The sequence below is a fragment of the Tenrec ecaudatus genome, chromosome 4, assembly GCF_050624435.1.
Source record: "Tenrec ecaudatus isolate mTenEca1 chromosome 4, mTenEca1.hap1, whole genome shotgun sequence".
NCBI lineage: Eukaryota > Metazoa > Chordata > Mammalia > Afrosoricida > Tenrecidae > Tenrec > Tenrec ecaudatus.
The window spans coordinates 104,668,501-104,681,845 of record NC_134533.1 but is presented as its reverse complement, the minus strand read 5'-3'; the positions used below and the strand labels follow the sequence as shown (position 1 = coordinate 104,681,845).

The following is a 13,345-nucleotide window of genomic DNA, read 5'->3' as shown; positions in this document are numbered from 1 at the left end:
GAACCTCTTTCTGTAAAATAGGAATTTCCAGATAAATGGCAAATGTGAAATGCAGCACCAGTTTTATGTTGATCAAGTCTGTGTTGTCAGAGAAACAAAGACAAGGAACTAGTATCTTTGTCACAGGTTGGGGAGCCCTAGGGACACAGTGGTTAGACGTGGCTGCTAACCAGAAGATTGGTGGTTCAAACCCACCAGCTGATCTGTGGGAGAAAAATGAGGAAGTCTGCTACTGTAAAGATTATAACCTTAGAATCCTTGTGGGACAGTTATATTCTGTCTTAGGGTCATTATGATTCAGATTGGAGTCAACAGCCATGTTTGCTTGTTTGTTTAAGCTGTTTTAAAACTATCATAGAATTATTTATACATGATACTTCAGATCCGCCTCCTTGCATATGGAAATGTTTTAGAAATAAATTGATTTCCAGCCCCGGAAAAAAAAAAGAATTATTTATACACAAAGATGGGAAAAACTAGATCCAGACTCTTTGTACTAGTAATTACTCTGCTTACCTAAGTTATAAGTTAACTTATTAAAGTTGCACACGACTCAGGAACCATTTATAGATGCGTAAGATGCCCTGGGCACAGTGGTTTAAAAGTACTTGACCAGTGTGTTAGGCCGGGCTAACTTCATATATAAGAAAGAGCTTTATATCAAGATGTAATTATATATTGAGAAAACATTCCAGCCCAGTTCAACTCAAGTCCCTAAGTCCAATACTAGTCCATAAGTCCCTCTTTAGACTCACGCAGCCACATGCAATGATGCAGAATGCAGGAAAGTCACAGGCTGGTGGGTGCAAAGTCCTGTGAATCCAATGGCGGTGGCAGCATCAGGGTCAGCCAGCAGGAAAGTGAAGGCAGAGAGAGAAGGGGAACTTCCCAGGTCCCTCCTTACGGAAGTCCACGCTCACAAGGAGGCACCACCAGGCTGTGACCTGATTGACAGGTTGTGACCTGATTGACAGGTTGAACACTACCCATACACTTTCTTATATCTTCAAGCCACTTGAAATTATGTAATTATGACAATGGGCAACTGCAAGATTGGTGGTTCAAACTCACCGGCTGCTCCATTGGGAAAAATGCTGCAGTTTGCTTCTGTAAAGAGTTATGGCCTTGGAAACCCTACAAGGTCCTACGGGGTCACTAACAGGGGTTTGGTTTGGGTTCGCTAGATGAGGAAACAGAAGCAGATAGCAGTTAGGTCTCCTCTAAGTCACATAGGGAACTTCTGGTGGAGCCTGGACTCCAGGCTCGGTATCTGATCCCGAGTCCAGGCTCTAAGACTGCTCTGTGATGGCTGCTGCTTATAGCCAAGAGGCTGATTATTCTCATGAGAGACGAGGACATTAGAGAATAAATTAAGTGTGATTGAAATAACCACACAGAACCCACAGTCTGATTATGAGGCTTACGAGGGAAGTAGCAGGTTTCAATTCAAGAACATCTTGGAAGTAACAAGAACAACTCAAAATACCACTCTTTGATCAGGGCAGTGTGTGTGCCCACAGGCAGGTCTCTGCTTGGTCCTGCCCTCTGCTGTGCTTGGGCAAGTGTTATAGCCCTTTAGTTTGCAGACAAGGGTCCAGATGTACCCTGCCAGGAAGCCTCCTGCCTGAAGGCATTTAGTTGTCTGGCTCTGAGGACTGGGGACTCAGAGTAGCCGTCTGCAGGTCCTGTGCTGCTGCTGCCCTATGCCACTGCTGTCCCTTCCCATAGGCGCCTCCAGTGCTATCAAACTCTGCGGTGTTAGAACTCTACATTGTTACAACTGTCTGTCTCTTGGAGCTAGGAGGTTCTTGGTGCAGGGACTCAAAGGGTGTGCTCTGTCTTGGCGCTTCTTGTTGATGGTAGTGAGATCAACCTGCAGGATTGACTGTTTCTAAAACCTAGCAGGATGGCAAAAGGGACCAATCCCCTTGGTGTGCCACAGGCACCTATTTGTATAGTCCCAGTCAATCCCAGCAAGAATTTTGCATGTCTTATTTGCATAGTCCTGCCCAACCATTTTGTGGGAGTTACAAGACCCTCGCCAGAAAGGTCCTATTAAAAGAAAAACCCACTGCCCTGGGATATCAGTAACATTCTTATACATAGCTTATTTTTTTTTTTTTTTAAGCGGGGAAACACCTGAAGAGGCAAACACCCAATCTGGCAAGAGCTTTCGGAGCTGGAAACAGAATAGCCCTCCAATTAGGGCTGGTTGTGCTCTGCACATGAGAACAAGTCCTACTCAAGTCATTATAAATATTTAGTTGGCAATTGGTGCTTGATTCTGGCAAGTGTTCTGCGCGGTGTACTGCTCAAGCGTGGCGTGTGGCAAACCACTGACCCTCAAGAAGTCAGTGGGTTACAGACAGCAGTGCGGGGCCTCAAGGGCTGGTTGCTAAGTGCCTTTCGTGCCATCCCTTGCAGAGAAAGACTGTGCTTCCAGGCGTTCCTACTAATTGGGTTTCAATGACAGTCCGCTATGATTCCGACTACCTTTCTTTCCTTATACATTTCTCACCATAAAGCCTTCTCATCTAGATGCCAAACCTACATTTCCTGTGTCACCAGACCCTTTGAAGTGGTCAGTGGTTGATCTGACTTTACGGCAGTTGAGTGGAAGTGGTGTTAATGCAGTGGTTCCAAGAACCCCTTTTCTCAAAGTTATCGCCGACTTCATTTTCACCCACAGACGCACCTCTTGTCCAGAAACATGACCTCCCGCAGAGTGTCCTTTGTTGAAACCCATGAATAGAAGTCAAACAGCCAATGAAGTCACAGGAAAGGATTTCCTTTGCCAGGTTATCCTGTGGCTTGTCAGGAATAACAACGTACAAACCCATATCCGGACTTTTATATTTCTGTTCCAATGGGAATGGGAAAGGCGACCATTGTCCACCTCCTAATTCTCTCTCCACTGTTCTCACCGAGCCCTTGGTCTATGGTGACGTCTTGTGTTTCAAACATGCAAATGACTCTACTGAGCTGCCAAGGGTGTTTGGGAGATGTAGTAAGGAAAAAGAAGCGGTGTCACATTTAAAACACATGAGAAACCCTGGCTTTAACCTTGAATCTCCAAATTAACATGCGCGATGCCCTTTGCAAGTAACATGTATTCATTCAGACTTCTTTCAACCAGGCAGCGATAACCTTTTATACATCTTGAAACGAAAATGGTGGAAGTACATCTTATTGGGACTAGCAGACGTGGAAGCGAATTACATGATTGTCCGAGCATACCAGTACACGACTCTAACCAGTGTCCAGGTAAGAAGGAGGCCTCTGACCACTTGAGATTTCACAGCTTCGAGAGAAGAAACCAAACCCACATGTGTTAGCTCACCTACGTTTCCTGAAAACCTGCTCACTTGAATAAAACCTAAACACAGGTGGTCGCTGTCTGTTTCCCAAATGGAGCATATGTTCTAAAGAGTAGTGTTTCCCGGAATTAGTGGTAATGTATACACGTTAATCAGTTCCCAAATTGCTAACAGAGGAGCAGATTAGAACAGCTCCTACCAAAACCATCATAAATATTTAGTTGGCAATTGACGCCTGATTCTGACAAGTGTTCTTCTGGTGGATGCTCAGGCACAGCATGGGGCTCTGCCTTAGTGCAGCAGAGCACAAGTGTATGTTCAAGACAAAGGAACCCCCGGACACCCTGGGCAGATGTGGTAGCCAAAGGTGCAAATCACACCCCCTTGAGTAGCTTTAGTCTTGCTGCCTTGGAAGACACACGTTCCTCCACAGCAGCACTTTTCAACGCCGTGGCGTGGAGGAAGACCGGTTTCAGCTGTCCTGCTGTTGGGTTTGGATCGTGGCACGGAGTCACCATCCCTCATGTCAAAGGTTTCGCAAATGGAGGCGACAGTGAGATGGGCTCCGAGGCCAAGTTTAGACTGCACAGTTTAATGAGTGAATAAGCTTTCAATGCATTCCTTCTCTCACTGAGCTGGCAGTCCCTAGGGAACAGAGGAGATTCATTCTTAACTGTGTCGTTAAGAATTTATAGGTAAATCGGAACAAGTGTATACAGGTTTTATGTAGTCTTACTTTAGTGCATAGGTTCCCAAACTTACTTGGCCCACCGATCCTTTTTCAGAAAGAAAGAAACAAAAACAATTACTTAGCAGCCTCTACACAATTAAAACCTTTTGTACTGTTGGGGGAGTATTCCAACTCTGCCCTGCAGGCTCTCGAATGAGTCATCATTGACTTGATGGTAGTTGGATTTTTCAAATTTTACTTTTCTGGAAATTGAACTATGATCTGAAGGGGGACTAAGGGCACAGTATTGGGGTTCCACCAGTCTCTGTATGACAAGTAACATTAGTCTTTTTAAGTTTTGTGTTTTGTTACCCATATCTCCCCTACTTTCCAGGCCTTTCTAACGTGATCCCTTTCAGGGCAGTTGGTGGTGGTAGTCAGACACTGTCTCGTTCTGGTCTCAGGGTTGTGGAGACTAATGTTTGTGTGATCCTTAGTCTAGTGAACTAATGTGTCCGTGGGTTTCCGTGTGTCTTCAATTTTCTTCTTTCTCTGATGGGGAGAGACCAAAAGTTGCCCCTTACTCAGCCACTCATGCATTTGTAAGACCTTTGTTGCTACTTATCAACATGCGATGTAGAACAGTATTTTTGTGGGCTATGCTATACCAGTTGATCTTGGTGTCCCCTGAGACCATGGTCCTGAGCCCCTAGGCCTAGCGGCTCATTCCATTGGATGAGTTTTGGAAGTAGATTGCCAGGCCTTTCTTCCTGGTTCATCTAGAAGCTGCTGACAAACAGAGGGAGCTTACATAAATGTCATGATGTGGTCATCTATATCTTATGGTCTACTCACTCCTTCTTGGGAGAAGAAGCCACAACGACACATAGCTGTATCTATGCACAATATCCTTCTTTCTTGGATTGCTCTGTAGTCTTTGTAGAATGTAGTATTTTGGGATTCACCCCATTCTCTGACACCCACCTGACCCCAGTTTCTCATTTACACTCCACTGCTCTCCTAACGTAGTCTGACTTACCGTTGTATCCTCTGCTTCCACGTATCTTCCAGCTCCCACAGGGGCTTATATAAAACCTTCCTTGCTGTGGTTGCACCATCATTATTTCTTAAAGACTAAATTAAATAGGCGGGGCGGGGGACCCTTGGAACTGAAAGCATCAGAGGAAAGACATCTATTACCAAGTATATATTTGAAAAAAGTGTTCTATATGCATAAGCGTGACTGAGCGTGATAGGTATCAGAGGAGAAATCCTGGAGGAAACCAAGCTAAAGGAAATCCACTGATGCCCCGTGGTAGCATAATGGGCTACTGACCACAAGGTCAGCGGTTGGAACCCATCACTCACTCCGTATGAGAAAGATGAGGCTGCCTGCTTAGACAAAGACTTCTGGCTCAGAAACCCAAACGGGTAGCTCCATCAGGTCATGGCGAGTCATTGCTCACAGAGATTCCCAAACAAGAAATGTTACAAATAAAGCAAGCCTAGGTTTGATTTTTAAAACACCATGTGAGTAAGCAGTATTTTGTGTTGAGTTTTCGACTGGCCTGTTCCACTTTTCTTTTTTGTCAAAGGTCCCTGGTTGGGGTTTTGTGAAGTCATTATGGCAGATTTCTGTGGCAGATCTCCTGGGAGAGGCTATGTCTTATGCATCCTTTACTGGTTTGTTGTTCAAGCGGCTCGATAGAGCACTTAAGAGATCAGAGCTCTGCCGCTGGAATGAATAACGAGGGAGGTCCTCATTGCTCCACATGTCGTGTCTGAGTGCAGACGTGACATTACAGTGAGAGGCAATCAGTAAACAACCGGAGAGCCTCAAATGAGTTGCTGGACACTTAGCGGCCTGTCTTGTCCTCGACGAACCCAGAGAGTCGAGGGCAAGGTTCAAAAAACAGAGCAAGGGGAGGGGAGTAATAAAACAGCAAGACGATTATTAGCATAAGGACTGCATTTTGCCCTTTGATGTGTAAAGTTTGTAAATGGAGGGGATTTCTCTGTTTCCTCCATCTTGTCATCCAATTTGGGGTTTGCTATAACGTCCACATTCTCCACCTCCTTACCTTTGAGGCTGGTAGGGACGCAGCAAGAATTTTCTGGATCCAACAGGTGGTGGAGGGAGTGTGAGGAAGCCCAGTAAGATGGTTTGCTGACAGAATTGTCTTTCTCAGCATGCCAGAGGTGGGCCTTTTGCCAGGGAGATGGTGTGGCTAATTCTCTAGCAATAACCTATAACGTCCTTTTAGTGTTTAGCTTAATTGCAATTCAGTATCTGGTTGTGTGATGTGTGCCATGTCTGGGCAGCTGTTCTCTGGGCCACTGGCATCTGAGGGCAGAGCTTGTGTCCTCTTAGCCTCACCTATGTGAATGAAGTGCTTGGTGAGTGTTTGTTGACTGAGTGAATGCGTGCATGGAAGAAGTGGGGGTTGCGCAGCTTGACCTCAAGGGGAACCCGGGGGGAACACACAGGCAGAATTTATGGGTTCCACTGCCGGCGCTCTTGTCACCATGTGAGTTTTGCACAGTTCATCGACAACCCCCACCCGTTGTCTTGGGTTTCTTTGTGTGTCACATTGTAGTTCCAATCTCATCAAGTTGTGAGGGTTCAATGAGTCGAAGGAAAGGGTTGTTATATTAGATGCCATCGAGTCAGTTCCGATCCGTCACGACCCGCTGCACGACAGAAGGGATCACTGCCCGGTCCTGCCCCGTCCTCACACGGTTCCTGTGCTTGAGCCTATTGGTACAGTCACTGTGTCCATCCATCCTGTCGAGGACCTTCCTCTTTGTCCCTGCCTCTCCCCGCCCCCAAGCATGATAGGCAACAATAAACGCAGACTCCTCTTTACACCGACTGAGGAGCCCCGGTGGCATCGTGGTTACACGTGGAGGTGCTAACCTCGACGTCAGCAGTTCGAAACCACCAGCTGCTCCGGAGAAAGATGATGCTTTCAGTTCCTGTCGAGATGTATAGCCTTGAAATCCATAGGGACAGCCCTACCCTGCGCGATGGGGTCGCTGTGAGTCAGCGGTGACTAGACAGCGGTGAGTTCTTGGTGTGTGTGTGTGTGTGTGTGTGTGTGTTTAAGGAGCTCTGGTGGCATAGTGGGTTACGAGTTGGGCTGCTAAGTACAAGGTCAGCTCAACCCTGCCCCCCCCCAGGCTTTCTGCTCCTGTAAAGGTTTATAGTGTTGCCCCCCGCCCCACCACCACCACCAGAGGCAGTTCTGCTTTGCCCTATAGGATCATTCTGATTTGGAATTGAATTGATGGCAGGGAGTTTGCTGTGGTTTTTCTTTGGAAGGAACCCAGTGATCTGTTCCTGTAAGACTACAGCTTTGCACACCCTCGGGGCGGTTCTGCTCTGCTGCACAACCGACTCCGAGGCCCCTCGACAACATCCTTACTTAATTTTGACCTGTTCTGAGCTCACTGAGGATGGTTTCTGATGTGTGTTTCTCTCCGTGCAGCTTTTGGATTGCTTTGGGATCCCCGTGCTGATGGCTCTCTCGTGGTTCATTCTTTATGCGAGATACAGAGTGGTCCACTTCATCGCTGTGGCTGTCTGTCTGCTGGGTGTCGGAACCATGGTTGGTGCAGATATATTAGCAGGGCGGGAAGGCAATTCAGGTAAGATGGTGCTGCTTATTTCTGGCTCGGCCACAGAAAAGCGCTTTGTTTAAATATTCACTTTGCTGAAGTACAGTAAAAGGCAATGAACGTGTCTTTTGGACGCTCAATTTTGTTTTAAGATTCGTTTTTGATCTTTACCCGCTTCTGGCATTGAGCATCCACTTTACAGAGCAGTTCTGTTCCAGGCTGCCCACAGCGCTGCTTCCCTTGTTGCCTGAAACATCTTTGTTTTGGCTTATACAGAGAGATGATTTCTTCATATATGTGAAATAATGTTTGGTCCAACAATTTGGATTAGTTACTAGGAGACCTGTGGTCCATTCTCGAGGTTTCCACCAAAAACGAAGTTTGTTCTCAGGGCATGACTTTTTAAGTCACTTGGTAGGTGAGACTTTGCTGCTCTTTGTGTCGAAGTGCCGACACCTGGTCGTAGGGAAACCAAATCAGATCATATGAATTCACTCAATTCAAAAGTGATCTCACCGCCTCCTCTGATTAAGAGAGAGCATTATCTTTTAAAAATTATTTTTAATCATTTTATTGGGGGCTCATACAGCTCTTATCACAATCCATCCATCCATTCATGTGTTCTGCACTTTGTACATTTGTTGCCATCATCATTTAAAAAACATTTTCTTTCTACTTGAGCCCTTAGTATCAACTCCTCATTTTTCCCTCCCTCCTTCCCTCTCTCACAAACCCTTGATAATTGATAAATTGTTATTAACTTTTATGTCTTACACTGACCGATGGAGAGAACATTACCTTGCAGACAGCTTCCCTGTTACTTTCCAAACTGTCCAAATCCTCCAGCCATGAATTTGTCATGTTACGGAAGCATTTGGTGAGGTCTTGCGTTTGGCATCTGGAGAAAGACAGCCTTTTTTACCCGCATAAAGAGTTATAGTCCCCCTAATAAAATGTAAAAAAAAGAAAAGGAAAAAAAAAGAAAATGATTAGGGCAAAGAATATACAGATGTGCTTTATACAATGGATGTATGTAGATGTATGGATTGTGATAAGAGTTGTATGAGCCCCTAATAAAATGTTAAAAAAAAAAAAGAGTTACAGTCTTGGAATCCCAAAGGGGCCGTTCTGCCCTGTCCTATAGGGTTGCTACGAATCAGCGTTGACTCAATGGCAGTGAGTTTGTTTGTTTTGTACCCATATTGTTACTATCTCCCAGCTTGCTCGTCTCCGGAGATCAGAAAGTGAAAACCCACAGGCGAATTGTGCCAGGAAATGAGAAGAGTAAGAGATGCCAACCTTCTAGAAACCAGGATTACATTTTCCAGGCTGGCTTATTGAAGTGGCCATGCGCCAGATAAACTTCATGCGGCCAACCAAAGAACGTCACCTGTGAACAGTGGCTTGTCTTCTTATGCGCCTTCTCCTTCCTGTAGGCAGCAATGTGCTGATCGGTGACATCCTAGTTCTTGGCGGGGCTTCCCTCTACGCCATTTCCAATGTGTGCGAAGAATACATCGTGAAGAAGCTGAGCAGAGAGGAGTTTTTAGGAATGGTGGGCTTATTTGGAACAATCATCAGTGGCCTACAGCTGTAAGAATCTAACATTGTCTTTAAAAACAAAATGAGCTCTCTACTTAAGCCAAATGCTTTGAAAATGATGAGGGCAAAGAATGTACAGATGTGCTTTACACAATTGATGGATGTGTGGATTGTGATAAGAGTTGTATGAGTTCCTAATAAAATGTTTAAAAAATGAGCAAACATAGAAGAGATGACCCCTTTTCAGCTACTAAAATTTGTGTAGATGATTCCAGTTCACATTTGATTCGATATTGGTAACTTGCTAAGCATCTAGTAGTAAAGATCTCTTATCAGGGAGAGGTTGGCGAATTTCAGCTTTTCCAGTAAGTACCGGTGGCTCTGAACTAAAATTGAAAAATGATAAAGGATATTTTTTCAGATAATGGTGATCCATTTGTAGAAATATATTTGTGGTCTGGAGTACTTGCTGAATGGTTGTGAGGGACAGGATTGGCTCTTCCAGCTCAAAAGTTTGCCGACCCGTCTTAGATGATAGGGAGATGTCCTGAATTCAGCCTCATTTTCTTATACAGGAGTAACATCTAGGATTCATGCTGAGGATGTGGATAAGATTACCCATAAGGACTTTCCTCTTTCAGTTATTTCCAGAAAATATTAACATATTAAATCCATAAATGTATTCAAAGAAAGCTGTATGTTACATTGGCTTGCTGTGGTTAACTACCATAGAGGAGTGCGTGAGTAAGAGAGTGGGCTTATTTTAATGTGGACCTTTCTTTGACCGCTCGTTTTAATTCTAGGATGATTGTAGAATACAAGGATATTGCCAGCATTCACTGGGACTGGAAAATCGGTAAGTAAATCAATGTTGATTCTTTCTAGTCAGCCTCCTTTCCCTTAGGGGGAAAAAACACATCAAGAAATAAAAACTCTGTTTGTAGGGCACCCTGATTTACTGTGCAGACTTTAACCTAAAACACAATAAAGTAGTATTTTTAAAAGAAAGAAAAGAATACTACATTTTGTTATTTAGGCATCTCTGTAAAATCACAGGGTAATTTTATACACACAGTGCCATCCTGGTTTTAATTCTGTCATCTGTGAGATGTTGTAGATAAGTCTTCAGAGAAGTTAATTCTTAATCTTCATCTGCAGGAACATCTTATCTAGGGATTCTGCTCAAGATTGACCTTTGGTCACTTCAGCTTGCGGTTAGAGCTGCATCTTGTGTCCTCAAGCTCTTTAGGGAGGCTGTGCACCCCTTGGTGTAACTGGCAAAGCATTAACATGAGTGACCTGATGGTGTGTTGTCACCTACAACCTTCCATCTCTCCTCTCCACTGGGCTTCCTGCACAAACAAATTACAATGTAAACTCGCTGCCATCGAGTCACTTTGACTCCCAGCGCCCCATAGGTCCCGGTAGAACTGCCCCTGTGGGGTTTTGTGGCTGGAACACTTCAAGGGAGTAGAAAACCTCTTCTTTCTCCTGCTGGTTGTTTCGAAGTACTGACCTTGTGGTTAGCAATCCAATGCCTAACCACCATGCCACTGCAGCTCCCTAACAAGTAAATGAAGCAGGGGCACAGTTCAATGTGCAGTTAGAGAAGATTTCGACTTTATGTAATGATGGGTGGAAAGGCAGTGTACAGCACATAGATGTCCTTGAAAACTGGGCCACCCTTGGATAGCTTCATTGAGTGTGATAGGGTAATTCACCACTACAGAAAGAGAGAGAGAGAGAGAGAGAGAGAGAGAGTGTGTGTGTGTTGTGTTGTGTGTTGGGTATGGGCATTAGTTTGAGAAGTGTTTTCAAAGCAGAAATACAACCAATGTTTCTTTCAGCATCCAGATGTGTGGTATTGTCCTATCAAGGATGCTTACATCATGTGCTTGGGAGCATTTGATTTAATCAAGGTGAAAAAAGGAAATGAGCACAACTTTGCCTTTGATACCCTCAAAAGACGTCATTCTGAATCCACTTACACAAATAACGCACAAACAAACGATAATGAAAAGGAGACATTTAATGATTTTTTATTAAAACCTTTTTTATTTAGCAGTTTTATTGACACATACTTCATGTGCCATACAACTCAATGATTTAACTCTACTACAGTGAGTTGTGTAGTCACCACCACAATCAATCGGAGAAGAGCTCTTCTCTTGACACTGGGCTGCCAGCCTTAATTGACCTTTTATCACAGGGGTCACTCTGCCTGGAGGGTGGACAGCATGGGTGATAAGAGCCACTGACTCTATCACAGCACAACAGGATCTTATGTCCTTGGCTTTACAACCCCTGCTGGGGGTCCCTCACCTCCATTGAGGTCCCTTGGTGGTACAAACAGTTAATGTGCTCGTTGCTGACTGCAAGGTTGGTGGTTCGAGGTCACCCAGAGCAACCTCAGAAGCCAAACCTCCAGGGATCTACTTTTGAAAAATCAGCCTTTGGAAACCAGAGCACCGTTTTGTCCTGGCTCATGGTAACCACGAGTCGCAATTGACTCAACTCAACTGCTATTCCCCACACCCCCATCCACTTCTAAGTCATAACTTGTTGCTGATTTTTGTTTTTTCCCTCCAGAGAGCTTTGTATCTTTCCTTTGCAATGCTAGCTGTTATCCAGGAGCTATGTAGATAATGTGATAAAAGATCATTTTACAAGTCGTCAAACCCTGAAGCCTTTTGGCCTTTAATTTTCTCCCTATAATGTTAAATTTTTCCCCCCTCCACAGCCATGCTCTTTGTGGCGTTTGCCCTCTGTATGTTTTGCCTGTACAGCTTTATGCCGTGGGTGATAAAAGCCACTAGTGCCACCTCCGTCAACCTGGGCATCTTGACAGCCGATCTCTACAGCCTTTTCTTTGGCCTCTTCCTCTTTGGCTATCAGGTAAGCAAATAGCGCATGTTCAAAAATAAATAAGAGAGTATTTGGTGGGTCCAAAAGAAGTAGTTGTTTTCTTCAATACTCTTGGTCTAAATACATAAATGAATAAATGAATGAAGCCTTCTTCCGCTCTTGGTGGTGGTGGCTGACGAGGACAACCACCCTCCTGAGAAGAATTTCAGTGTACAGTGTTCACGTGTACTGTGCTTCTGCGTTAGAAAATTCATCAGCCTAGGAATTGTGTGTCTCGGGTTTGTCTCAAGGGTGAAATATAGTGATAGCCTCTTTATGATGATATGACTGAGGCCACTGGCTTAGATTTCCATGTCCTTGCTTAAGGAATGTTGCTGGATGATGAACAAGCAATCCTGGAGCTACTGCCGATCTCGAGTGGTCATCAGACCCAGGCTCACTCACTCCCTTTGCCCTGCTTCACACATAGATCATCTGCAGTACCGGTGAAAGGGACAGAGGTGTATTGTCATGCATGCATTGATGAAGGGCTCAGTCCTTGACATCATTTCATATCTAGAAGGGTCCTTTAAGGATGATTCACTTGGGTGGTTTCGGAGACTCCTTCTGCCACAGCAGCCTGCAGCATCTCACTCACGAGTGTAAGCTCCTCCCATCCCCTTACAGCTCCTGTGCGTGTGATCCTTCTCCACTGGGTGGGCGGAAAGCTCGAAGTGGGAGAGGAGACATGTACAGACATTGAGAACTCCACCCCTCCACTTCCCCCGGCTTCAAGTTGACATAAAATGGAACTGCCACAGTTCCGTTCTAGAGATGGAGAAATGAAGGAGCAGCAAGGTTATGTGCAGTTAATCAGCACTGGTTGGTGGTAATAAAACCAGAACGCCAGACCCTCTGTCACTGGGCCTCTCCTGACTCACAGCACCGTAGTTGTCTAAGAAGCTTGTCTTCTTTCTATTGCACCTTTCTCCCTCTCACCATTGTTAAGATGACTCTATCATACTTACAGATTCATCAAGGTAAAATCACGTATTGCAGAGAAAGGCAAATAAGTAGGTTTTTTTTTTCAAATTCCTATCTAATTTGGAAAATCAGAGCATCAGTTCTTACGTCTGTTTTAAACTTGAGGGTCCAGTTACACTGTTAAACAAGTATGAGGACCCCAGTTGCTTATAGCTGGTGTTATTTATCATACTTGCAATTAAAACTGAGAAATTTAAAAATATTTATTTACTAATTAATAAGAATCATAAATCCATTCTATGTAATCATAAATAACATTAAAAATCATTTTATTGAGTACTCTTACAGATATTATAGCAATCCATAATTC

At 44.5% G+C, this 13,345-nt stretch overlaps 1 protein-coding gene across 1 annotated transcript in view; it reads left to right on the top strand.

The window, feature by feature from the left end:
* Positions 1 to 13,345, top strand: part of SLC35F2 (solute carrier family 35 member F2) — an 82,220-nt gene that overhangs the window by 59,726 nt on the left and 9,149 nt on the right. Inside the window, exons 3-7 of the mRNA XM_075548750.1 lie at positions 3,137 to 3,264; positions 7,476 to 7,635; positions 9,042 to 9,198; positions 9,951 to 10,003; positions 11,888 to 12,042. Coding sequence (XP_075404865.1) covers positions 3,137 to 3,264; positions 7,476 to 7,635; positions 9,042 to 9,198; positions 9,951 to 10,003; positions 11,888 to 12,042 — 653 coding nt within the window. The remainder of the gene's footprint in view (positions 1 to 3,136; positions 3,265 to 7,475; positions 7,636 to 9,041; positions 9,199 to 9,950; positions 10,004 to 11,887; positions 12,043 to 13,345) is intronic.